The sequence below is a fragment of the Pteropus medius genome, unplaced genomic scaffold, assembly GCF_902729225.1.
Source record: "Pteropus medius unplaced genomic scaffold, Ma_sr-lr_union100, whole genome shotgun sequence".
Classification (NCBI taxonomy): Eukaryota; Metazoa; Chordata; class Mammalia; order Chiroptera; family Pteropodidae; genus Pteropus; species Pteropus medius.
In genome coordinates, this window is record NW_024356249.1 from 2,252,794 (window position 1) to 2,278,479 (window position 25,686).

Sequence of the window (25,686 nt, forward strand, 5' to 3'; positions counted from 1 at the left end):
AACCAAATGAGAAGGGCTCTGCGAAGCAGGAGGCCCATCAGAGTTCGTCCCATTGGCAGGGCAAGCTACCCTGGCCTTCAGTTCCCATAAATGGGCCCTGTCGCTGATGATAATACCGTCTAGGAACTGGATCCCATCAGGTCCAGCCATTCTCACCATGATGTCGGTGCTGGGGTCCTCCGATTCCTCCCTATTTTAGTGGTGACCTTGCCTGCCCAGCAGGTGTGAGTAACTGTTCACAACCTCAGCACGAGTTCCTCAGTTTTTCTGGTAAGATTGGGTGGCTTGAAGGTTGGCTTCTCAGATGTACCATCTTCCTAGCAGGTTTCAAGCCTTCTTGACACCTGCTACTTCAGATATGTGTAACTCTACATTTTGGTAGACCTTAAGATAGATCAATAAAAAGTAACTAGAAGGCTTGTACACACCCACTGGAAAGAATAGATCCTTAAATGCGTAAAAGTAGCATATCTGTTTTGTCAAAATAGCATTTATTCTTGAAATAAATGACATTTTTCTCTTTAGGACTTTTTATTCTAGTCATTGTTTTTGAAGTGTCAGTGCTACACGTCTTGCCTTTAGCCATTTATATAAGCGCCACAGTTGCCAAAGTTTTCTTTAGTATGGAGAGATCTATTTTCAGATTTTTGGAAATCTGAAAGAAATTTTTGGAAATGTAAGTTCAGAAAGAAAAGAAAACTGCCAAGTCATTGGAAATTGCCTTTAGATGTATTAGATCCCATCGCCTTTCATCTATTCAGGGACATGGCTTAACAGTACCTCCCCACCCCCAATATCACTTTTTTTTCCTCTCATTAGTATGCAAACGGTATATAATGTTCATTAAAAGAAGAAACACTTCCTTGACCTGACATTGCGACTTCAGCTGCAACCCTGTTTCTTTGCTCCTTTTATAGCAAAATTCATTGAAAGAATTGTCCATATTTGCTGTCCCAGTTGTTTTGTTTGTCCCCCCACCCCCTTTTTCTAATTGAGGCCCCATTCTTTGTGAACCCAGTGGGGTTGGGCTTTCATCTTTACTACATCAGAACAGCTCTTGTCCAAGAGACCAATGAGCTTCCCCTTTCTTGGCTTTGAGGAAATCCCCGTGCTGGTTTACCTCCTGCTTCACTATCCTCAGTCCTCACTGCGGTTCCTTCTTATCTCCTGGTCTTTTAACGGGGAGTACCCCAGGGTCCAGTCCTCCATAGTTCTCTTTTTCTAGCATTTATCTGATCCCACGACTTTAGCTGTCACCTGTCTGTGGATGACTCCTAAATTTTTATCTCCTTTGTAGACCTCTGCCCTGAGTTCTAGTCTTGATATGGACTTGCCAGCTTTTTACCTCCACTTGGATGAAGAGCAGTCATCCCATCCGCCAGCGATCCAGAGCGGAACTTCACAACTCCCTTCCAGTCAGCCCTGCTCCTCCTGCAGTCTTCTCCGTCTCAGTTAGTGGCAGCTCCTTCAAGGTGTTCAGGCCAGAGTCTTTGGAGTCGTCCTTCCTTCTTCTCTCATAATCTGCATGAAATTCTTTTACAAAATCCTGTGGTTTACCTTCATAATCTCATCACCCTCACCGTCACTCCCCTTAGAAGTTGCGATTACTGCAGTAGGCTTCAAACTGGTCCTCCTCCTCCTGCTGGCACAGGAACCAGAGTGGTGCTTTTAAAATATAAGTCAGGTCATAGGATTCTTCTGCTTGAAATCCTCCAAAAAATCCCATCTCACCCAATGTAAAAGCCTTCCTGTAAGCACCCGCAGATTGTCCCTCCACTCTTTATGTGACATCTCTTGCCCCTGTTCTGTTGCTCATCGGCTCCAGCTGCGCTCGCCTCCTCTCTGTTTCTTAGGGCCCACTTGCCTCAGGGCCTTTGCACGTGCTTTTACTGCTGCTTAGAGCATTCCTCCCTCAGATACCCCACAGCTGGCTCCTGCATTTCCTCTAGGTTTTTTCCTGATTATTATATTCTCAGCAAGGCCTTCCCTAACTACTCTAATATGAAATAGAAATGCCCCTACCCTCTGGCACCCTTTTTCCTCCGTTGTGCCTATTACCATCAGACATACTAAATGTCTACTTGTTTGTCTTTCTGTCTCCCCTAAATAAAATGTAAGTTTGCAGTGTAGACATTTGATTTGTTGATTTTATCGTTGCCATATTTCCAGGGTCCTGAGAGTGAAAGGCTTAGCCAGAGAAGGCATTTTGGGTTCGGTTTACAGCATGTGGTGTATTCGCTGATGAAGGAAAGAAGGTGGTGGCAAGCGTGTATTTTACCCACGAATAATATTATGGCATGCTGAACTGTTAAACTGACATTGCGGCCTGCATCTCCACCTGCTCATATTTCTCTTCCCTACTTTCACACTTCCTCTAGGCATCTCTCTTAGACCTAATCTCTTCTTTCTAATTCTATAGCTTCTTTTGTTTTCCTTGCTCATTCTCAGCGCTGCCCCTAGAAATTTCCTGGTCCTCACCATGATTTCTTCTTCCTTCATTTAAAAATAGTTCCTAAAATGCTACTTGCTTTGTGGAAATTCTCTGAAGATAGCTAAAATATTTTAATCCCTTTTGTCTAAAAGATTACCCTCTTTCCACCTGCGCCACCTCCCATTCTTATACAAAATGGTCCAGTTTTATAAGAGATTCATGCTCTTTTAGAGAATGTTATATGACAGTTCTCACTTAGCATGGTTCTGATGGGCACAGATTTCAGTTACCATGTAAGGGAAAACTTTCTCTGCTTATGACCCTTCTGACACCAGCTGTGTGGGTTTTCCACAGCACCCAATTCTCCAGTTCTCTGTAGATGCCAACTGGGTGTCCTACAATTTTAATTCATTTCTGACCCTTATTACCTGGAGTTAGTGCTGACCCCACAGGTTAAGGGCTCAGTTCCACGAGACTGTCCCCCACTTCAGACAGCAATCACAAGTAGTGGGTTCCTAGGTTACCTACACTTCTGTCTGACTTGGCTACAAATTGGGGGTTCTCCAATTCCCTCTTCGGCTTTTATAATTTGCTATGTAACAGCTCACAGGACCCAGGGAAACACTTTACTATTACCATTTTATGATAGAGGATATTATAAAGGTTATAAACAGCCAGATGAAGAGGTACATAAGGCGAGGTCCAGAAGGGTCCCCCATGTAGGAGCTTCTGTCCCTTTGGAATCTAGGGTGTGCCACCCTCCTGGCATGTGGATGCATTCATCAACCCCCAAGCACTCGGAACCCCCTCATTTAGGGTCTTTTTATGGAGGTTTTATTACTAGGCACGATTGATTAAATCATTGGCTATTGGTAATCAACTCAATTCTCTGCCCCTCTCCCCACCTCAGGGTTAGGGGGTGGGGCTGAAAGTTCTAACCCTCTAATCACCTGGTTGGTTCCTCCGGCAACCAGCCCCCATCCTGAAGCTATGCAGGAGCCCACCCAGAATCACCGCATTAGCCTAAATTCAGGTGTGGTTGAAAGGAGCTTGTTATGAATAACAAAAGATGTTCCTTTCACCTTTATCAGGAAGTTACAGGGGTTTTAGGCACTCTTGTGCCAGGAATGTATTTCTTATTTTGTCACACTATCATATAGTTTAATTAAATAACACTAGTCCCCCAATACCGTGATTCAGTTTTAATCATCATAATATATTCACTGTTGCTTAAAGAACAAAGTTTGCTACTAGCGCTTCAGGATGCAGATCAGCAAATCAGTGTGTAAACAACAGGTGCATAATTTGTTCTTCAGTTCACACAGACAGGAAAGTGTGTTGTTGTGCTGCCTCCTTGTCTCCCAGTGATAAACCCACATGACATATTAGAAAACTGAGTAATGGAAAGAGAGAAGTGGCCAGTAAAGATGAAAGTGCAGCAAAAAAACCAAAAAGTGGTGATTCTAGAAGTGAAATTTAAATTGAGCATAAATGGAACAATAACTGACGGGAGGAATGTTGACACTCTCGCCATTCAAGAGACTCTAGATACGCAGCGGAGGGGGCACTTAGTGACGGCACACCGAACGGCATAATGTTTTAAATTACAGTGTACTATATGAATATTAGTTTTACTATTTTTTCATTTCTCTTTCCGTTATAACCAACAGTAAGAGTTTTTTAAATGTTTTGACAAACACTTTTAAAGGTTAGGAAAGAATTGTAATTTTCCCCCATTGATTACTAGGATAGCTTTGCACAGTTTCACCTCGCATGGTTACTTTTATGGTCTTTCATGCAAAGCAAGGACTGCCTGTATTTTTCTTGTATTTGCCAATCATCTGTCATCTGACCTCTAGTGGAAATTAAGAAGAATTACAAAATGGACTTTGAGGAACCTATAATAAATTACTCTTTTCTTTTTCTTAAGAACATTCATACAGGTTTTTAATATAAGAGTTAATAGAGGATATATTCTTTTTAAATTTTACTTTTCAATTACAGTTGACGTATATTAGTTTCAAGTATACAACAACGATTTATCTTTTGAATGGATCTAATATATAAACAGGTAAAAAGTCCTTCTTACATATTATGCACTTACTGCCCTTATTTGTGTGATTTGAATAGAATTGTCTAGTGCTTGCTGTTGACGTTTTCTGAACAGCTCACTACTACACATTTGGCTTTTAATGAATACTTCCGATTTGTAATTGTGTTGAAGTTCTTTGAGATCTTCTGGGTAGTATATACAATTCCACGTAGGGATATTTATTATGGATTATGTCAGGATTTCTGTGGTCCAAACCCCTGCTTGCTAAAGAGTGAAGTAGCCCCTCTCAGAATGCCCAACAGAAAGTTCTCTCATGTGAATCCTTTCTCTTGGCTTAGCTTGGACTGTGGTCCCTCCCCTTAGATGCTGGAGACTGTTCACTGAACAGCACTGAAGACTGTTCACAGGAGGAGAAAGGCTATTAGGGAACTAGATCTGCTTGAGTTGACTGCTGTCCTTTATAGCTGACTCACTACTAAGTGTCCTTAATATAAAAGTTAATGATTTGCTGTTATCTTTTATCTGAGGATGTGATCTCTTAGCCCAGAATATATTAAATCTTCTGTAGGTGTCATTAGACCCTAGAAAATATAGCTTTCCTTCCTATACTCACAATGGGAAATAAAACGGTCAACTGGGTTGAAATGTTTCTGATAGCTATTGGTTCATCTTTTTTAAAGATTTTTTTTTATTATTAGTTTCAAGTATACAGTACATTGGTTAGATATTTATGTTGTTTATGAAACGATCTCCCCGATTACTCTGTTTTCCCTCTGGCTCTACACATAGCCATTGCATTACTGCTGACTGCATTCCCTGTGCCGTGACCATTTATTTACTACTAATTTGTACTTCTTTAACCTTTTACCGCTTTCTCTCAGCCCCCCGGCACTCCTTTCCCCTCTGGCCATCACCAAATTGTCCTCTATATTTGTGAGTCTGTTTTTGATTAGTTTGTTCTTTTTGTTCCTTAGATTCCACATGTAAGTGAAATCATATTGGTTCATCTTTTTAAAAATCTAGTTATTTTTATTTATAATCTATTTAATCTATGTATCTCTTAGTAGATACCCTATTTGCAAAATCAAGATAGGGACGCTTAGGAGCCACGTGAAATGAAAACAAAATAAATGGCCATAATATGTACATCTGTGTCGAATAGGGACCCTTTCTGTACAGTAGGAGAGTAGACTTGCAGCTGAATCTAAAGTCAAGAATACCGCGTACTTTTTTGTTGACAGTATATGGACGTTTCCAAATAAGATCTCAAAAGGAAAATTCATCAGTTATTTCCCCCCTCAAATCCACTTTCCGCCTCTTTATATTTACAAAATTCATGTTTAAACAGGCTCAGGATGGTAGTCCAAACTAATGCCTCCCCCCTATGCTGAAATTTCTGCTTCGAGTCAATCAGGAAATATTTGATGAGCATCTGCTCTGTAATCAGCTTTAGGTAGATCTGTGTGGAATGGAAATTCTGAATTATTAAATATTACTGATGTCTTTAAGGAGCTTAAAGTCTAATTGGAGTAACAAAGTTTTCATGGAAGCAACCATGAATAAGGTATTGTGCCAGCTTCTATGCCAGGGTTTTAGATCAGTAGTTCCCCAAATGCCATTTCTCTGCTGAGCGGGCTGCAAAAGAATCACCTGGGGAACTTGTTAAAAATAAAGATTATTGGGCCCCACCCATTGACTTGTCCCTGTAGATCTAAGGTAGGGCTCACGAATGTGTGTGTTTCTTTTTCAGCACACAGTACGGAAGATATACTAGACGGTGATATGGCGGAAAGCAATTCTCTCTCTCTGTTCTGCACCCACCCGGTTTTCTTTCCCAGAGGCAACTACTTTTACCAGTTTTTGGCACGTCGTTCCAGACTTATATTTAGCATTTACGGACGTGTATGTGTGGTTGGTCGAGGGGCGGGGGACATATTAAATACATACTGTTCTGTTCCTGGCTTTTGTTGTTTCACAGCGTATCTTGGAGATCTTTCTGTATCTCTTCCTACAGAGTTGCCTCATTCTTTTGAAAGGCTGCCTCAGAGCAGCTTGTGAAATCTCTACAGGAGATTCTGATGTGCAGCCAGGTTTGGGAGCCACCTCAGCCAGGTTTGGGAGCCACAGATAGACTGAGTGTTAAAGGAGGTCAGAAAAAGTTTTCTTGAAATGTTAATTCTTTATGTCTTGCATTTCACAGCAAGGAACTGGACTCAGCAAGCATTTCATGTATTTCTAGGTTCAGGTTGCTTTAGAACAAAGTTTTGCATAATGTTTCTTCTTCCTTACTACGGTTTTTAGGTGTAATTTATCAGTCAAAAATACACGAAGGCAGTAGTGCACACACCGATATACATACTGATAACATAACTTTTTAATTCCTTCCTTTACTAAGAACATTGCCAAGCAAACTTCTATGAAATTGCTTTATCCTCATGGAGAGCTTTTTCTCCCCCAAGATGATTTACAAAGTTCTTCTTAAATTCTCACATAACATTCCCTTTGGGATGGCATTTATTTGCTGTTTCACTGGTTATAAATAGAAGTGTAGCCTGTCTGCATGACATAGTGGATTCATTAGGCACCGTCTGCATTGTTGCTTCCCTTAGTCTCTGCAGACATACCCCATCCATGGCTGGACAGGCAGGAAGTGGACTGCCAAAGAGGAGTAAGAGAGTATTAGCTGGAGAGATTGAATGGCTGGTGGAATGACCACAGGATGGTGAAAAGTACATATATTTCGCTTTTTGCATATTTCAGAAATTTCAAACACCTTTTCTTTCTTTAGAACATTCTAATAGAAATTATTACCTTCTTGAGAGAATGGTTCGTTTGTGATTTTTCATTAAGATCCGTTTCATCCGTTTACCATTCACATTGCATACTTTGTGTACTTCGGTGTCAGCTAGACAGTGACGAGCAGAACAAGCATATTTTCTGCACTCAGAAAGCACATAGTATAATGTATCAGTCAGCATGTAAATTATATTCGATGTCTATATTTTTTGTATTCATCTTGGACAAATTCAATTAGAAACTTACCAGCAGGATTTTCAGCTTTTAAGGGGTGCATGTTGTGTCAGTGAGTGCACCTGTTGGATCTTCAACCCCCCTTATTTTCCTCTCATGTTCTTCGTTCAGTTTCTTGTTCAGTTTCCTCCTCACCCTTATTATAGATGTTCATAGTCAGCTGGTTGGAAATAACTCAGGAAACCCTGGGACAGTTGGAAGCATGAGCCAGCTGTGGGAGGTGGGAGAGTATCTAATTTTCTGAGATGTTTATAAACTGAAGGAATTTGGTTAAGAGTATGCATTTCATTCAAAATCCTTTTTAAATGTAGTTCAGCATATAATATGCCAATAAATAGCTTTAATGTGTTAAAAAAAAATCTTCACAAAAGTTGAAATATGCCATACTTAACTTATAAAGAAAACACTTGATTTTATGAAAACAGTTTTGTATACCAGTAAGAAAATAACAGAAGTTGGGTTTTTCTGAATGACAGATTTCATTATAAATTACGAGTTTGATTTTTCACTGAAAATATTTCATATGTGTAAGTTATAAATTTTTACTTTAGCTAATATCTGGTAATAAAATATCTCAGTGTTAAAACGCTGCATAAAACATAATTTAAAAGTGAAAATGCCTGTTGGTATCGTAGTACTTTTCGTAGGAATATCAATCTATTAAGTTTTTTGAACCAGCAAAATCAAACTGGAATTGTTTTCCAGTTTCATTCTAAGCATTTTATATATATTAATTTAATTAATTTTCATAATAACTCTTTAAGGGGAATACTGTCATCTCCGTATTTACAGTGAGACAAAAACAGACAAAGTAAGTTATCCAAAGTCAGCCAGCTACTAAGTGGGGTAGCCAGGATTCTAACATCGCAGACTGACTCTGGAGAATGCAACCATCAAAAATTAGTTAAAAATTGAAAATAAATTCTCTTTTTTTCTGTCCTTAAAGAATGGCTATTTGGGTATCTAGTCGAGTGTTCTCTGAAGAGACGTCATTGAAGAAAAACTATTAAGCCTAATCATAAAGCCAAGTTTCCTGCTTAGGCTCAAACCTCATAGGTAATAATAAGCCCAGAGCTGCATGAGCTGTGACTGGTACCTAGTAGAAACAGAACAGTGTCTATGGCTGCCATTTATTACTGAATATATTTGCTGTGCCATTGGTTACTATATGCCAAGCCCTGTGCTTTATATATTTACATTTATTGTCCTATTTAATCCTAGGGAAACTCTTGTTCAGAGAAATTAAGAAATTTGCTCAAAGTCAAAACTAGAGGAGCTAGAAATCAAATCAAACTTTTCTAATTCCAAAATTTACACATCTCACTGAAGCTCGTTATCTGGTGGCATGGCACTAGGCTAGGTAGGCCTTGCCTGACTTATGGCTGTCCCGTGACCTCAACTGACCCCGGAGATAAACGATGTGAAAGGCAATATGAAGAGCAGGTTGTCGGCTATCTTCCGTATTCCTGGAGTTAATTTTCCACAAGGGCCACTCCCCACCTTCTTTGAGGACGTTAGCGTGGGGCTTCGGGGGTCTCCCGATGACTCAGTCTTCTCATTACGAGGAAATCGAGTGGTTTGGCGCTTTGGGCGAGAAAGTGAACTTTGATATTTTGATACATAGGCGAAAACTTGTACTGAAGCAAAATTTAAAATGAATGAATTCCATTATTACAGCCTTCTACCACCTAAGGAAAGGTGAAAAAAATCTAATTTACATGTTGAAAGATCTTTCTCTTTTTACCACCTGTTGCCTTTAGTTCTTATACCAAATTCTTAAAAAATTCAGGCCGAACAGACTTCTTTTTAAGTTGCTTGTAACTTTACCACAACTTACCTGTTTTCAGATACATTTTCAGCGCATTTAATAATCAGCAGAAATTCGCTGGCTCATCGTGTCGAGGGGGCGCACTGTACTTGGTACTGGGAGAAGTATTGAGCTAACTCCAGGGGACAGGGTATATGAAGTAGCTCAGTATTAGGTATGAGTGAGTGGGAACGTGTATCAATAAAATGTTGAAGGGCTTTCTGTGGGCGATCCAGTGCAGTTTCAGCAAGGAGGAGGAATTTGAGTTGGGCTTTGAAGACTAGGTAATGTAAGATCAGTGAAGAATGGGAAGAGTAATATCCTGTGATGCTAGAGGAATGTCCAGTGAGGTCCACTGACAGTAAGATCTTAAAGAATTTGGCCACCCACTCTCATAACATCAAGAGTAGAGAATATAAATGGGAGCATTATCTGAGAAGAAAAAAGAGAATGTTTGGCAGATCCTGAGGAATTCTGGTTAGTCGTTAATTCAATTCTGTGCTCATCAAGTGTCAAAAAAAAATGCCAGCTAAGCAACAATTTCAGAAGAGTAACACAATAGAAAGTGCTAAAGTTGTCACTGTCTCACTCACCAAATGGCATTGAGGCTGTTCTATAGATGGAAGCTATTCAGCAAAGGTCAGATTGGCACTCCTATAGGAAAACACCCCCTACTCTCTAAATATCATTGACACACATACACAATGGTCTAATAAACATTGACCATTTTGCTGTTAGGAAAAGTAGGGCAATTTGTATACGAAGGTAAGTGTCATAAGAGAAATAAATGGAGTGAGAGAGACTAAGGAAAGATTGAAAATGATTCTTACAAAATTTGCTTTCATAGTTCTGCATTTTATGTGTCCCCACTGCATTTGCTCTCCTGTTAAAGCTCTAGTTTGAAGCTCTGGTGATTGTGAGGGGTGGGGGAGGAGGGGATGTGGGGTGGGAGAAGTTACCCCACTCTCTGAGAGAGAAACCAAAGTGTGCGTAGCAGTTCTCTTTAGTGCCCATCAAAGATCTGAAATAACCTTGGTTTAGGAACATTTAATTTTTATGTTTAATTTGATTTTTTAAAAAATTTATTTCGTAGGATTAATTTAAAAGACTGTATTTCAGACTTACTAATTTATCAAATTTATTGTTTTTACTAATATTCCAGATTTACTATTAAGTTCTGAAATTTTTAAATGTAAGCTGTAAACGTTTTGCCAGTTGATTAGAATCAATCAAACTTGAAGATAGCTCTGACATTTTAGTAAAAGAGAGTATTAAGGGTGAATATGGGGGCGAAGAGCTTAGAAGCTGGAGAGAGGAACCATGGATCTTTGAGGATTATTGGCTAAATTTTGCCAAAGTGTCCTTAATTAATTGGAATGTCCCTATATTTTCTTTCTTCCTGAAACCTTGGGGGAGCCATCCTTATTTATGTATCTTAGATATTTATGGATGAATTTATGATATACACTGGTTTAGGTTTTCCAGGACACAGCTAATGATTTTTTTTTCACTTAATTCTTTATGTGTAACCATCACTTTTTAAGAATGAAGAATGTGGTCATAGTCAGGGTATGACAAGACAAACCATGAGTTTCTAGAAGAAGTGTCAAGTTGGCTTCTGTGGCCTTGAGTTTCTGTTCTGGTCAGAGTGTAGCCCCTATTACTGACGCCTAATGAACCTCACTTTCAAAATCAGGGAAGTTTGATTTTGAACTTCGTTTCACTGAATGTAGAGATACTTCTCACACATCTCACTTATCTCCGGTGAGTTTTCTCTTGTTCCACCGTGTGTAGCCACCTGCTGTTGTTACTCTCCTACCTTATCACTGTTAGAGATTTTGCTCCCTCAGAAATTTCAAATTCTGAACATTCTACTCTTTGAGCATAATCTGTGCCCCTTACACACCACTGCTCGAAGCCTTCCACTGAGTCGGCGCTAGGAACGCGCTGAGACCCCTCAGACCTCCTCACCATCTTCTCACTACCTTCTGTCTTCGTGCCTCTTCTGCCCAGCCTATTTCATGGTTTATCTTTATACTAACTCCCTTGTAAATATCCTCAACTCCCTTTCTGGTGTTTGCCTACAAAACCCCAACTGTGGATGGACCCAACCTCCTCCTCTGGGCCTGCACCACGTGGTTGAACCTTGCTGGAAAAAAAAGAAAAAACAAAAACGAAAACAATCACACAACTATGCAGAAATGGTTCCATTTAGAATTCATTATCACAGACCTCAGGTGGACTCTCAACACTGCCTTAGCAACGTTACATATTTCTCTCTCTTTCCTTTCTTCACATCAGCTATTTAATGCTTTCTTTCTTCACACCTCTCTGCCACTGTCTAAACTCGGCTGATTATCTTACACCAAAATAAGCTGAGAAAACAGAAGCCTTTGGACTGCAGTGTGACCTCCAGTTTATCTATTTTTTTTTTTCTTTTGTCCCTTCTGCCTTTGGTGTAGGATCTAAGAAACCATTCTCTGATTCAAGAACTTGAAGATTTCTCCTATGCTTTATTTAAGGAGTTTTATAGTTTTAGCTCTTACGTTTAGGTATGTGATTCATTTGAGTTAATTTTTCTATGTAGTGTGTGGTGGGAGTCCAAACGCATGTGTGTTTGTCTCAGTAGCATTTGTCGAAAGACTGTTCCTTTCCTTATGGGATAATCTTTATGCTCTTGTTGAAAATAAGTTCATCCTAAATGTAAGGGTTTATTCGTGGACTCTCAGTTCTATTCCATTGATCAGTATTGATCTCCTTATTGTCTTGATTACTGTACCATACTGTCTTGATTACTGTAGCTTTGTAAGTTAGTTTTGAAATTAAGAAGTGTGCATCCTTTGATGATTCTTATTTTGGGTTACAGAAACCCTTTTGGGTATCTTACAAAAATCCATGGATCCAGGACGTTGTACATAAATGTGTGGAAAATTTTGCATAAAGTTGATTTTATTGGTTTGGAAATTAATAGTCTTTTAGTTAAAAACTTTTTTAAATGATTATTTAAAGCTATACATTTCTTTTTACAAGTTCCGCATCCTACAGGTTTTGTTATATGGTATTTTCATTATTGTTCAGATCAAAATAATTCTCAGATTTTCATTATGATTTATCTTTTGACACATGGGTTATTTAGAAGTTTATGTCTTAATTTCTAAACACATTTAGATTTTCAAGTTACTGTTTTGATTTTCATATATTTCTAGCTTAATTGAACAGTGGCCAGAGAATATACTCTTTATGATTTCAGATCTTCGAGAGTTGGCAATGGCCCATTATATGGTCACTTGTTATGAATGGTCCATGTGTTCTTGAAAAGAATATATGCTCTATAGATGTTGGATATAATATTCTATAAATATCCATTAGGCCATATTTTTTAATTTTGTAGTTCAAATTTTGTATATAAAAATCTCATAGATTTTTGTTTTTGCCTACTTATTCTATCGCATACTGAGAGTTGTCAAAATCTGCCACTACAGTTGTTCCTGGTGTAGTCTCCTGGTGAATTGAAATTTTTATCATTATGAAGTGAACATGTATATCTCCTGTTTTTTGGTTTAGGTTCTATGTTACCTAATATTAATATAGCTGTATTTTCTTTTGATTACTATTTTCATTGTATTTATTTGCCCATATCTTAACTTCCATATTTTTTTGTATCCTTGTTTTATGTGTCTCTTTTATAACCAGTGAATTATATTGTTGACGTCCAGCGGGATAACCTGTGTCTTTTAACTGGAGTTTTTAGTTGTCTCCGCAGTTGTCTGATGATTACCATCACACTTCAGTCATAAGTTGATAGGCAGCCTCCACTGACGAGTGAAGTCTAATGGTGATCATTACCTTCCCCATCCATCCAGTGTAAGCACCTTAGGACCCTCTAATGCCTTTGTCCTCTCCTGACTCAAATGCTGCTGTTGTCATGTGTTTTAGTCTTTTATAGATTTTTAAATCTCACACGACATTGTTTTGTATAGTCAGTATTCATATAAATCTACTCCCATATGTATTACTTTTCTTAGCTTTTCATTTTTTTCTTGCATTTCAGCCCTCTTTGTGGTTAGCTTCCTCTGCAAGAAGTACATCCTTTGACATTTCTTCTAGTGTAGATTACCTGGAGGTGAACTCTGTTTCTGGCTGTCTGCAAATACTTTTTCTCCTCCTTCGTGAAACATTTTTACTGAATATTGAACTCTAGATTAACAGACATTTTCTTTAAGGACATTTAAGATATTCTAATATGTTCTGGCTTCCATTATTGTTCAGAGAAGGCTCTCATTTTTTTAACTAACCTTCATCCATCATCCAGTTCAATAATTTTCTTTTCTCTTACAGCTTTGAAATTTTCTGACTTCTGTTTTCTACAGAAAAACTTATTTTTATTTGTCCTGCTTGGGATTTATTGGGTTTCCTAAATCTGGATCGGGGTCTTTCATTATTTCTGCAATTTCTTAGCAGCTCTCTCCTCTTATGGCTTCTGCCCTTATTCTTTCTTTACCTTATGAGGTGAAGATTAAATATATGGTATGCTTTCTCATTTTATTCTTTGTAGTTCTTACCGTCTTATTTATATTTCCTGTCATCTTCCTTCTCTATGCTACATCCTGGATAATATGACCATCATCCAGTTCAATAATTTTCTTTTCCACTGTTAACACCTGTCAACTATGTTAATCGTCATCATCCTTCATCTTCCTTCCTCAACTCGTGTTAGTTCTGCTTTAGTTCTTTTTCAGATACAACTTGTGGTTGTTTTTTTTGTTTTATATGCTTTGGGAATACAGACATTTATCAAAATTTTACCCCAGTAGGTTACTTGGGATGTAGCAAAGCTGCTGGGGTCTGTCTTTAATAAATTACTCCTATTTTTAAGATGTCCTAATATAGTGTTTTTGGTCCAGAGTTGGTTCCCTTAAATTTAGTGTTTTTATTGAAGCGCCACTGCCAGGTACTCCATGGAATGGAGTTTCCTAGGTACGGTGCCTCAAACTAATTGAACAGATTAATTAGGGCTGTAAGACCTAAAGCAGCACGGGTAGAACTTGGTGCTCTCACCATGTCGGTGATGTTACCCAAACTTACTAACCACCTCTAGCTGATGACAGCCATATTTTAAAGTTAGTTTGTGTCTTAGTTGGCTTGAGCTGCCATAACATAATACTTTAAGACGAGGCGTCCTAAACAACAGAAATTTATTTTCTCATAGTTCTGGAGGCTGAATGTCTCAGAGCAAGGTCTACCAGGGTTGGTTTCTGGAGAGGGCTTGCAGACGGTCACCTTCTTGCCATGTCCTCCTATGGCCATCCTCAGTGTATGCGTGCAGAGAGAGTGTCTCTTCTTATAAGGACACTAGTCCCGTGGGATTGAGGCCCCTGCCCTATGACCTCATTTGATTGCTTCCTTAGAGGCCCTATCCAAATATAACCACGCTGGGGGTTACAGCTCCAGCATGTGAATTTTGGGGGGACATATTGAGTCCATAACAGGTGGCATTTACATAATGGTGGAGAGTCTTATGGCTTATAATTACATTACTTTTGATACCTCTACTACTGCTAATAGTGAATCACCTCCCATGTATTCTTCTCCACAATTATTTAGCAAGTGTGTATGGAAAAGAATACAATTTGTCCTTGCACATGTTTCTGTACTCTACAAAATTTGTTGGTAAGGTGGTTGTGCATTTCTCAGTTAAATTCCAACCAGTCTATTATAGTTAAGATTTTCGACATATTTACGTATTGGCTTTATTTTTCTTTATCTTAGCTGTGTTGGAGTAGAAGAACATCATGCTGTTGACATTGACCTGTATCACTGTCCCAACTGTGCCGTTCTACATGGTTCTTCCTTGAGTAAGTACTAGATGCTCCAATAAAAACTAAAGTTTAAAACTTAACATGCACATGATAATACTTTAAATGATACTATAATTAGTTATATTACAACCACCAAGGACTATAGGAAAGATTTTTTTTGAAGGTATCGAGAATGCAATTTTTGTCTGAATTATTAAGTAACTTATTAAATAAGGTAAATATTGAGGGGAAAAAATATTCTCATTCTTAATTGCCAGTGCAAAGCCCGCAAAATCAAGTACATATTTTCAAAGCTTTCAATTTAACTAGAGTTTTTGTGTCCATTAAACTAAAGGGAAAAACTGTAGACTTAGTCATTTTTGAACTGAAAGGAACCTTTCCCTGACTGTGCCTTGATAGACACTTGGCTCAGATGTAGGGAACCTATACAACTTCTTTATTTCGAATACAGCCTTTTTCCTAGTACTTTTTTTTTTAATAGAAATTTTGTTCTGAGGTTATGGGCAAGTAATTTTTTAAAAGAAACTTACTAGCAACTGACTGTTCATTACATTTTGTTAGAAATGTTAATTACCAAATTTCTTTGTAAGGTATAGAGATTTAAGCTATATGAATGTATTAAAATATTTCCTTGTAAAATATATAATATATTTTGTTGTTACAACACAGTATAAAATATGAGGTTAGCAGGTTGGTAGAATTTTGACATGTGTAATTGGCTAATTTCTTGTCATAAAAGTTTTTAAAGGTTTTTATTTTATGTAGCACTGAATTATGAAGTATGTAACTTGAAATAATTATTGACTAATTATTGAAGAAAGTAAATAATACTGGGTTATTATCTGAAGAAGAAAAGCAGAACTAAAACTGATAACAGTTTTAGTTTAGAATTTAAGTATATAACCCCCAAATGAAATAATTCAAATTTCATTTCTATGAAATATTAAGTGGGTTAGTATGAGGAAGAATAATGTAGTGTTTAAGACATTACTACATGTGATGCATTCTATTTCCTTTTTTTCATATATGATTTAATTTTTTAAAAGCTCGTCATGCTCACTAAATTGACTTCACAATCCATAAGGGATCATGACCTGCGCTTTGAATAGTGAAGCTTCAGAGAGACGTCTATGACCTGGTCCTTCATGTTCTTCTCGTCCTTGAATGACATAAGATCAGGCATTGGCTATCTTCTGAGCAGAAGTCCAACTCTAAGTGCCTATAGGGAAAATGCCCAGATCCAGTAATCTCTTTTATCTTGATTTAAAGTTCACTTTCCATACCCCTCACCCTCCATCCCCAACTTGGATAATCCCTTTTGGTCCCTTTCCCTCTGCTAATAAGTCTTTCCTGCTTGCCACCCAGGGGTTCCTATTCCCTTCGGAGTTCCCCAGGACTCCTTATTATAGATACCATCTAGACAGTATAATATCCACTTAATATGGTGAATTTAGACTTTATCCTCTTAATGAGACTTAGAACTCTATTTGAGGGCAGGTACCAAAAAATAGCATAACACTTAAACATATATTCTCAGTGCTCTTCAGGCATATGCAAAAATGAAAATTTTTTCTCCTTTCCCTATTACCACTACTAAAATATTCACTGGCCCCCTCCTTTAAGAAATTCAGTTAGCTCTTGCAGTGGCTGGTTTTATGTATCAAGCATGTTGGCCCAACAGGACAGCTGTAGTCTTCTGTTAACATCTAGCAAGTTCAAAAGGAAACAATAGTAATTGTCAGCTTACTGGGTGCCAGGCAAGTAAATACTTGACCTCTGTTATCTCCTTTGATATTTTTAACAGCATGATGTGAGAAAAATGATCTAACCAGCTCTTTCTTGTAGCTGTTTGGCAGAGCTGGAGTTTGAACCCATAGCTGTCCAATTCTCAATCTGTTTTAATTCTAATCTGTTCTGTAAAAATGAACATTAAAACAATGAAGCACAGTTCTCTAATGGGCAGCCTTTTCTTTTCCTTTTTTTTTTTTAAATAATGATGCTCACTGTCGACTCAGGGCTTTGAAACAGGCTGTTTATATACACTGTTAAGAATATGAGTTACAAAAAAAAAAAGAACATGAGTTACCTACCACTTTTCTGGAGGCAGTTTTGCAATTTGTAGCAAGTATCTTTAAAACATTGTCTTTCCCCTAACATTTCTAGCAATTTATCTCAAAAAATAATGGGGGAAACAGATTTATGTATATGAATATTAATCTCAACTTTGTTTGAAGAAAGATTCAGAATGAAAAATGCTTAAGAATCATATGATGCATCTATATCTTAAAATAATTCTAGGCTGCCTTTAAATTGCTTTTGAATATTTAATGAGAAAATGCTCATGATATAATAAGAAAAGTAAGCAGAATAAACATTACGATCATGGGGAAAAGCTTGGAATTAAATACTCTTGAATTTTAAAAGTGATTTTAAATGAGAAAAAATATAACACACAAAGGATACCTTAATGAGATTTTCTAGGAAGATTGATTTATAGTTCTCAATTTTTCTCATGAGATTTTTTTAAAGATGGTATTTACTCTCTTCCATATTGAGGGTCTGACTGCCATAAATTACTTGAATTACTTGGGAATCTTGTTTTAGACTCTTAGATATGAATAAGGCTAATTTCTACCCCTTTGATTATTTAGCGTGACTTCTCCTTATCCATATGAGGATCCAGTATTATATATTATTATGATCTTTGTAAGGTGAAGATTTGGAGTAATTTAGACTCAGAGAGTTGTGTCCCTCACACAATTTATTGTGAATATGTTCAAACATATAGGAAACATCGAAAGAATTTTACATTGAGTACCTCTAAACCCATCATCTTGGTTCTATCTACTATTAACATTTTATATTATTTGCTTTACCACATATCTGGCCATTAAGTATCCCACTGTCTCCCCATCTTATTTATTTATTTATTTTTTTGATGCATTCTAAGTAAGTTGCAGGCATCAGTACATTCATAACCCAGAATCATGGAGGTTTTAGGCTTAAGAGTGATTTTCAGTCTTTAAAAAATATATATATGTATGTGTATATATATAAAAAACTGAAATCTTACGTTAGAGTACACCAAAGATAGCTCTGAACTCTTATGTTAGTACCACATGGAGGATAGGTAGGTGGTGCCACCATCGTGGAAAGAAGAATGAGTTTCAGAGCTTTCCTCATCCTCTTCATCTTCCCCTGTATTAAGGGTTCCCCCACACAGGTGGAAAAACAGCACTCATCCCCTTCATTTCCACATAGGAAACTGGACCCAGATGCGTTTTAAGCGACTTGACCAAGGTTGCAGAGTAAGTTACAGCTGAGCCATGAGTCAAATCCAAGTCTTCTGATTTTGATTGCTGTGACCATTCCTCCTAGAGCTGTGGAATCACAGGATCTTGGCATTTGAAGTTACCATAAAGTTGTTTATTCTGTGAGCCCACTTGTCTTCCTTTAATTATGATGCAGTCACCTGCTCTTCTTTGTGTCAGTGTAACCATGCTTGTTTGGGGGATGAATCTTAACACAAAAGAGAAGGGAACTGCGTTAAAATGGATTTCCGATGTGGGATTAAAGGCCCTATCCTGAGAGAAAGATTTGGGTGGGTCATAAAATCATATTTTGACCTAATGTCCTAGTAAAACATGATTTTTAAATAATTCGGAGATTTTATAGTATGTGTAATATGGATATTATAAAAGGTTCCATCTGCTAATTTGAATTTCTTGATTTAATTTTAAAATTGTGAAATGAAGAGTAGATTTTTAAAAACCACAGTTAAATGCCTATAGTTGCAGCATTATATTAAGTAAAATTTACTTCTTCAGCCTAGAAGTGCATTAAAAATGTGTTTTTATTGTACTTAACATTTATTATTTCTGATTATATAGAATATAATCATTAGAAAGTACATAGTATCACCAGTTACCAAAAATGTTTTCTTTTTCTTATCTTCCAAATATCCAGTGAAAAAGAGGAGGAACTGGCACAGGCATGACTACACAGAAATTGATGATGGTTCCAAACCAGTGCAAGCTGGAACTAGGACTTTTGTGAAGGAATTACGTTCTCGAGTCTTCCCAAGGTATGGAAAGCTGTTCTGACCAGAGAAAATATAAGAATGTTACCTGACAAAGTGACATTATCTGAAGAGGTGTTTTCAAATGTTTGTTTGCAACCCATTATTATTCTCAATCAAGTTTTTACTTAAAAAAAAAAAAGAAATAGAAAATGTTGGCATATTGCAAGTAATAGAACTAAATAAGCATAGATAGCTTCATGGAACTTTGGTTATTTGTATGTGTGTATTGGCTTCAGAGAGGCTAAAGAGTCCCTAGAACTATAAACAATTTAGTGTCACTGTGGGAATGTGCATTTTTCAGGGAGAGGAGCCAGAGCTTTCATTTTTTTTTTTTTTCAAATAGATTTGTGGCCCACAAGAACTGTATTAAAAATCCTGGCCTGGCAGTTCCTGTGGCTTCTCTGCCAGAGTAGACACAAATGAGAGCGGGCTATTGAGATGGTCACAAATGTCTGCACTGTAATTACCATTAGTTAAAGGTCTTTGGTTTTATTTTGTTTAACTCCACAAACCTTCACAACATTTAAAACCGTAGTAGAGTGATAAAAATTAACTAAATGACCCATACGTGATGTAGTGTATAAAACAAGTAAACAGGTTGTCTTCTTCTTCCCCTATTTGAAGACTTGGTGTAAGCCTTTGAGACCATTTTCTGCATAAATAATAACATTTAAAACATTTATAGAGATGTATAGATATATGTATCCATCTAAGTTTTAAAAAATAAAAAGGCGTTATGCATATGTTGTGCAACTTGCTTTTTTTACTCTATTTCATAGGTATCCTTCCATATGTATACAAAAATTTACCTCTTCAACTGCTGGACAGTCTACAGTAGCGTATATGTATACCTTAATTTTCTTACACATCCCCTTATGATGTTTGTTTCGTTCACCTCCAGTTTTTTCCCTTTACAAGTATTGAGTGGCTTCTGATCTTATTAATTCTCTTAACTCCAACCACTCATTACAACTGATTGTAAGCATCCTATTATCTCTTCTAGTGTAGTTTACCTGAACATTACATATTGAAATATATATTTTTCTATAAACTGATTTTTTTTGTTATAGTTAAGGCATCTTATATAATAAATATATTTTTTCAATTATTATATATTGAAGTTATTATGAGTTTTACTTTCGGATGGTAAAAGGGGCTCTATAAACATAGTTTGTTACAAAAAGGAGCATTAGGTATGACAGGTTGAGGACCACTGATACAGATAATAATAATGTATACAAATTAACCCATTACCAGAGTATTTTTTAAAACTGAACTTATCAACAAAGATGACATTTTACTCTTATGTTTTCCTTAGTGCCGATGAAATCATTGTAAAAATGCATGGCAGCCAGCTGACACAAAGATACCTGGAGAAACATGGATTTGAAGTCCCTATTATGGTCCCCAAATTAGATGATCTAGGACTGAGGCTTCCTGCACCTACTTTTTCTGTTATGGATGTGGAACGTTATGTAGGTACGAACTTTATTCCTTTAAGTACTTGGGAAAATACGGTAAAAGTAACAAATGATACTGTCCTAATCACATTAAAACTTGAATGAGGAAATGTTCATTTAGTTCAGCTTCCTGGGTCAGGCAAAGTGAAAGTCAGAATCACCTATGTTGAAAGTATTTTTTCTCAGCAGACCTACAGTTAACAGAAAAACATAATGAAACATTTTGCCTCTTATTTCCTCAGCCTCATTCTGCTGCTTTTTTTGTTGTCCAGATTTTCTGGTACTTGGCTTATGACAAACTTTTACCGAGGGACAGCTACAGATACTGGAAAGAAGACACTAGGAAGCTGGATTGGTTCCAGGCCTCTGTAGCATTTGGGCACAGGATTTCTGGATCATGCTTTAGTGACTTCCTGCTCCCCAGAGAAAGGCCATGAAAAAGAACAGATATTTTCTTTTTTTTTGGAGGCGGGGCGAGGCCAAAGGGTTGACCTCACAGATTGTAAGGACCTTGTCATTTTACAATCCCTTATTTTTTTTTATTTTTTATGCCTACAGCAGTTGGTCTTTCTAGGTGGTCTCCCATCCAAGTACTAACCAGACCCGACCCTGCTTAACTTCTGAGATCAGACGGGATTGGGCTTGTTCAGGGTGGCATGGCCATAGACAGAACAGATATTTTCAAACCTGTTTTTTATATTAACAACTTAGTGATAGCTCCATTTAATGATGTCCGTATTAATTTGTTATCTTGAGGCCCGGAAAGGCATAAGAAACAAGGGGAAAATCTTCTCTGTTTCAGTATTATTGACACTTTCAGTTAATTCATTCTCATCATGGAATTTATAGATAAAGCTGACTGCATGTAGATCTCATTCCTTGTCAGCAATAGATAGACATTATTTGAGGATTAGATTTCAAATCTACCTTGACTCAAAACTGTATACCCACTAAACACTTTATTTTCTGTACATGAAATATCTGAGAACTTGTCCCTTCATTGAGCCATTGATTGACAATTCTCATTGATAACTTTTCACCAATGAAATCCAATTAAATGTCATGACTTCACATTCAGTTAATTTTGAATATTTGATAAATTAGGGGATGAGGCTGAGATTTAACATAAACCTGTTTGTATAGATAGCATTTGAAAATAAATGGTTAATATAAGTATAGGGGGAAAAAATGTTCAAACTACTTGATAGCTAACTTTTTAGTACTGCAAAGCCCTTCAGTTAACAGAATTATCTTGCCTCCTAAGTATAAAGTCTTCTAGGCAACACTTTCTTAACTTACATGAAGTTACATTAAAGTAAGAAAATGGCATTTATTTGTTTTCTATTTCAGACCGATTAAGTATTGCTGTATTTTGAATTCTCTCTTACCCTTACAACGTGTAGGACATTGTAAAACAGATCATGCTTCCTAGGGCGAAGATGCAGTGGTGTGCCAGCAACAACTTACGGTTTTATAGGAAAATTGTAAATTAATCCAATTCAGAACTCTTTTCAAAGACACCAATAAGAACTGATTTTTGCTTCCTAACCAGTGATTTTTTTTCTTGAAGCAGAATATTAGAAGACACTGCCAGGCAAGCAGAAATTGTTTGTCCTAGTTAACTTGTCCCTAATGACTGATGGGTTTTTCAAAATGATAGACTTAGAATCTTAGGTGTTTACAAGTGAAAGAGAAATCAGTCCCCTCATTTTATGCATGAGGAAACTGAAATCCAGAGCATGTGACAGTTTCCACATACCAACTAATGCATTTTTGTCATGAGCTGCACAAAAGAAGTCATTGGTATGTAAAAGCTTTGTAAACGTTAAGTTTTTATGCTCAGTGTTAATTATGCAGCTCTGTCTTAATTGCTGTCTTTTTTCCATCGAAAACCATCCCGTTTATCAAAAGTTCCAATGGGACTTAAAAATTAAGGATATAGGAAGAATCTTTGTCTAGGCTATGTAGTTTTTATAGTTGGCTTAATTATCATACCACGTAAATATGGTCTTTAAAATATTCTTGTTTAGGGCATCTGTTCATGTAACTCTTAAGCCCAATAATAAGACTATAATTTTTCTCTGCAGGTGGTGACAAAGTGATAGATGTCATTGATGTGGCAAGGCAGGCAGACAGCAAAATGACACTTCACAATTATGTTAAATACTTCATGAATCCTAACAGACCAAAAGTGTTAAATGTGATCAGCCTTGAATTTTCAGATACAAAGTGAGTAGTTCTGGACATTTTGGTGTAGCTAAATGTAGTTAAATGATAAATTTATTTTAGTAGGAAACATAATTGTGACTTCTAAAATGGTCCAGTGATAGCAACGTTGTAAATTTTGCTTTGGCACTCTCAGAGAATATTTAGAAATACAATGAGTTTTAAACTTTAAATTTTGTTATTAACCTTGAGCTCCAGTTAATTTCTTGGTTTGGGTCGAGTTGGGAGATGCAATTTTAAGGAGTTTTAATTTGCATGATGTGTGTGTGTGTGTGTATGTGTGTTTGTTTTTTAAAGGATGTCTGAGTTGGTGGAGGTCCCTGACATAGCCAGAAAACTTTCCTGGGTGGAAAATTATTGGCCAGATGATTCAGTCTTTCCCAAGCCATTCGTTCAGAAATACTGCTTAATGGGAGTTCAAGACAGCTACACAGATTTCCACATCGACTTTGGTGGAACTTCAGTTTGGTACCATGTCCTCTGGGTAAGATTGGGGTATTTCTTTGTTCTCTATTGACAAAAACATACAGTCCTTTTTTTTTTCCAGGAGTGTATGTATTCATTTGCTGTAAATAACATTTATGAAGAGGGAAGTTTTTTTACTTTTTAAATAGAATCTATCATTTTACCTTGAAGCATAATTTTTTTTCATCCCAAGAGAAGAGACATAAGTTTTTAATTTATATTTAAATTCCCTTTTTTCACCCCCATCTTATCAGTTGGTCTCTTTTAGTCTTTTGTCTGGTTTTATTTCCTCTTCCCCCTGGTTTATAATCACTTAATCCCTGAATCAAGTACTTGATAAGGAGCAAATTTACAGTAATAATTGCTTCTAACATTAAGATTAGGACAGCTATTTGATAAGTCCGGAATGTCCATAAAAATACTAATTCCTGGTGACTTACATTCATTCACCTTGCTTTATCTAGAACTGTGCTGTTCAGTACAGTAGCCACTAGCTGCATGTGACTAAATTTAAATAGTGAAAATTAATTATAATTTAAAATTCAGTTCCTCATTTGCACTAGCCACATATCAAGTGCTCCATAGCCACATGTGACTTATGATTACTGTATTGGATAGCATAGATATAAAACATTTCCATCATCATAGGACGTTCTGTTGGACAGTGCTGATCTAAAACCAAATCTTCTGTTGAATGCCTATGCATCAGCAATGCTCTGTCTGGACTGTATATGATGCTGTGCCCTTGAGCTCCTGTTCCTTTTTTCCATGAGAAAGAAAAGGGTTAGTTCATTAAAGGAAGTTTATTTGCAGGTCTTTAAAAATAATCATTATATTATAGCTCTTAGGAGAAAGGGCACAAGGTTGCAAAGATGACTTTCTGTAACCTGGGGCCTGTTAACCACGAATTTACTTCTGTACTAGTAGGATGTTTGTGATTTTTTTTTTCCCTCCTCTCTTATAACTGTTTCTCCAATGCTACTGTGTTGACTCCTTGTCATGTTTAAGAGGGGGAGCTTTAGCCTCTGTGGAGATGCTTATTAAGAGCAAGAGCTATTGACCAGGTATGAGAAATGTCTTTTTGAGCCTAAAAAAATCTGGTAATTATCTTATTTAATTTAGATTATTGTATTGGGAAATTGCATCAATGTAGGCCATCCTAAGAATGGCTTTTCCTTTTCAAAACCAGTGTGATTACTTCCTTTTAGGGTGAGAAGATTTTTTATTTGATAAAGCCAACAGATGAAAATTTGGCACTCTATGAATCTTGGAGTTCATCTGTGACCCAGAGTGAGGTTTTCTTTGGTGATAAGGTGGATAAATGCTACAAATGTGTGGTAAAGCAGGGACATACCTTATTTGTTCCTACAGGTAAGGTTTTAATCCCACCCCCACACCCCATAGTTGATACTCAGTCACATGGAGTCAGTTTTTGATTAGAATCTCTGGCTTTCCCATGCTTGGAAAGTAGCTTTGCACAGCCTGATCTTGGACTTTTTACTTCTTTGTCCCTTAGAGCAGCAATCCCCAACCTTTTTGGCACCAGGGACCGGTGCACCTATGAGAATCTAATGCCTGATAATCTGAGGTAGAGCTGAGGCGGTGATGCTAGCGCTGGGGAGTGGCTGCAAATACAAATGAAGCTTCACTGGCTTGCATGCCGCTCACCTGCTGTGGGGCCGGTTCCTAACAGGCCACAGACCGGTACTGGTCTGTGGCCCGCGGTTGGGAACTCTTGCCTTAGAGGGCTTCTCTTGCAGTTAGGACTTGCTTTGGGCTGATATTTTATGCCATTTGCCTTTATTTTCATTTTTATTCAGATAAAGTTCATATCCTGTAATATTCACCCTTTTAAAATGTACAGTTCAGTGGGTTTTAGTAGATTAACAAGGTCGTGCGGCCGTACCACTATCTAATTCTAGATCACTTCATCGCCTCAAGAAGAAGCCTCGTTCCATTTAGCAATCACATCTCTACTCCCCGCTCCTTTGGGCCCCTGGCAATGCTAATGTACTTTTGATCTCTGCATTTGCCTAGTCTAGGCATTTTATATATGTGTATGTACGTATATATATATGTGGAATATGTGGCCTTTTCATTCTCACATCCGTCAGTTAGCATAATGTATATACTAGGCTCATCCTTACTATGGCATGTGTCAGCACTTCATTACTTTCATGGCTGAGTAATATTCCATTGTACAGATATACCACATTTCATTTATCCATTCATCAGTTGATGGACGTGTGGTTATTTCCACCTTTCGGCTATTTTGAATTGTGCTGCTTTGAATATTTGTGTAAAAGCTTTTGTG

At 37.2% G+C, this 25,686-nt stretch overlaps 1 protein-coding gene and 1 pseudogene across 2 annotated transcripts in view; one reads left to right on the plus strand and one right to left on the minus strand.

The window, feature by feature from the left end:
• Nucleotides 1-25,686, plus strand: part of KDM7A (lysine demethylase 7A) — a 65,464-nt gene that overhangs the window by 10,055 nt on the left and 29,723 nt on the right. The window contains exons 1-7 of one of the 2 annotated variants that reach the window (XM_039861050.1): nt 13,007-13,185; nt 15,091-15,176; nt 19,107-19,224; nt 20,540-20,700; nt 22,769-22,910; nt 23,205-23,391; nt 24,581-24,743. In XM_039861050.1, coding sequence (XP_039716984.1) covers nt 13,154-13,185; nt 15,091-15,176; nt 19,107-19,224; nt 20,540-20,700; nt 22,769-22,910; nt 23,205-23,391; nt 24,581-24,743 — 889 coding nt within the window. In that variant the 5' untranslated portion in view covers nt 13,007-13,153. Of the gene's footprint in view, nt 1-13,006; nt 13,186-15,090; nt 15,177-19,106; nt 19,225-20,539; nt 20,701-22,768; nt 22,911-23,204; nt 23,392-24,580; nt 24,744-25,686 lie in introns of those variants that run through there. The other variant, XM_039861049.1, reaches the window with a different exon arrangement.
• LOC120601317 (uncharacterized) lies at nt 21,231-21,349 on the minus strand (annotated as a pseudogene).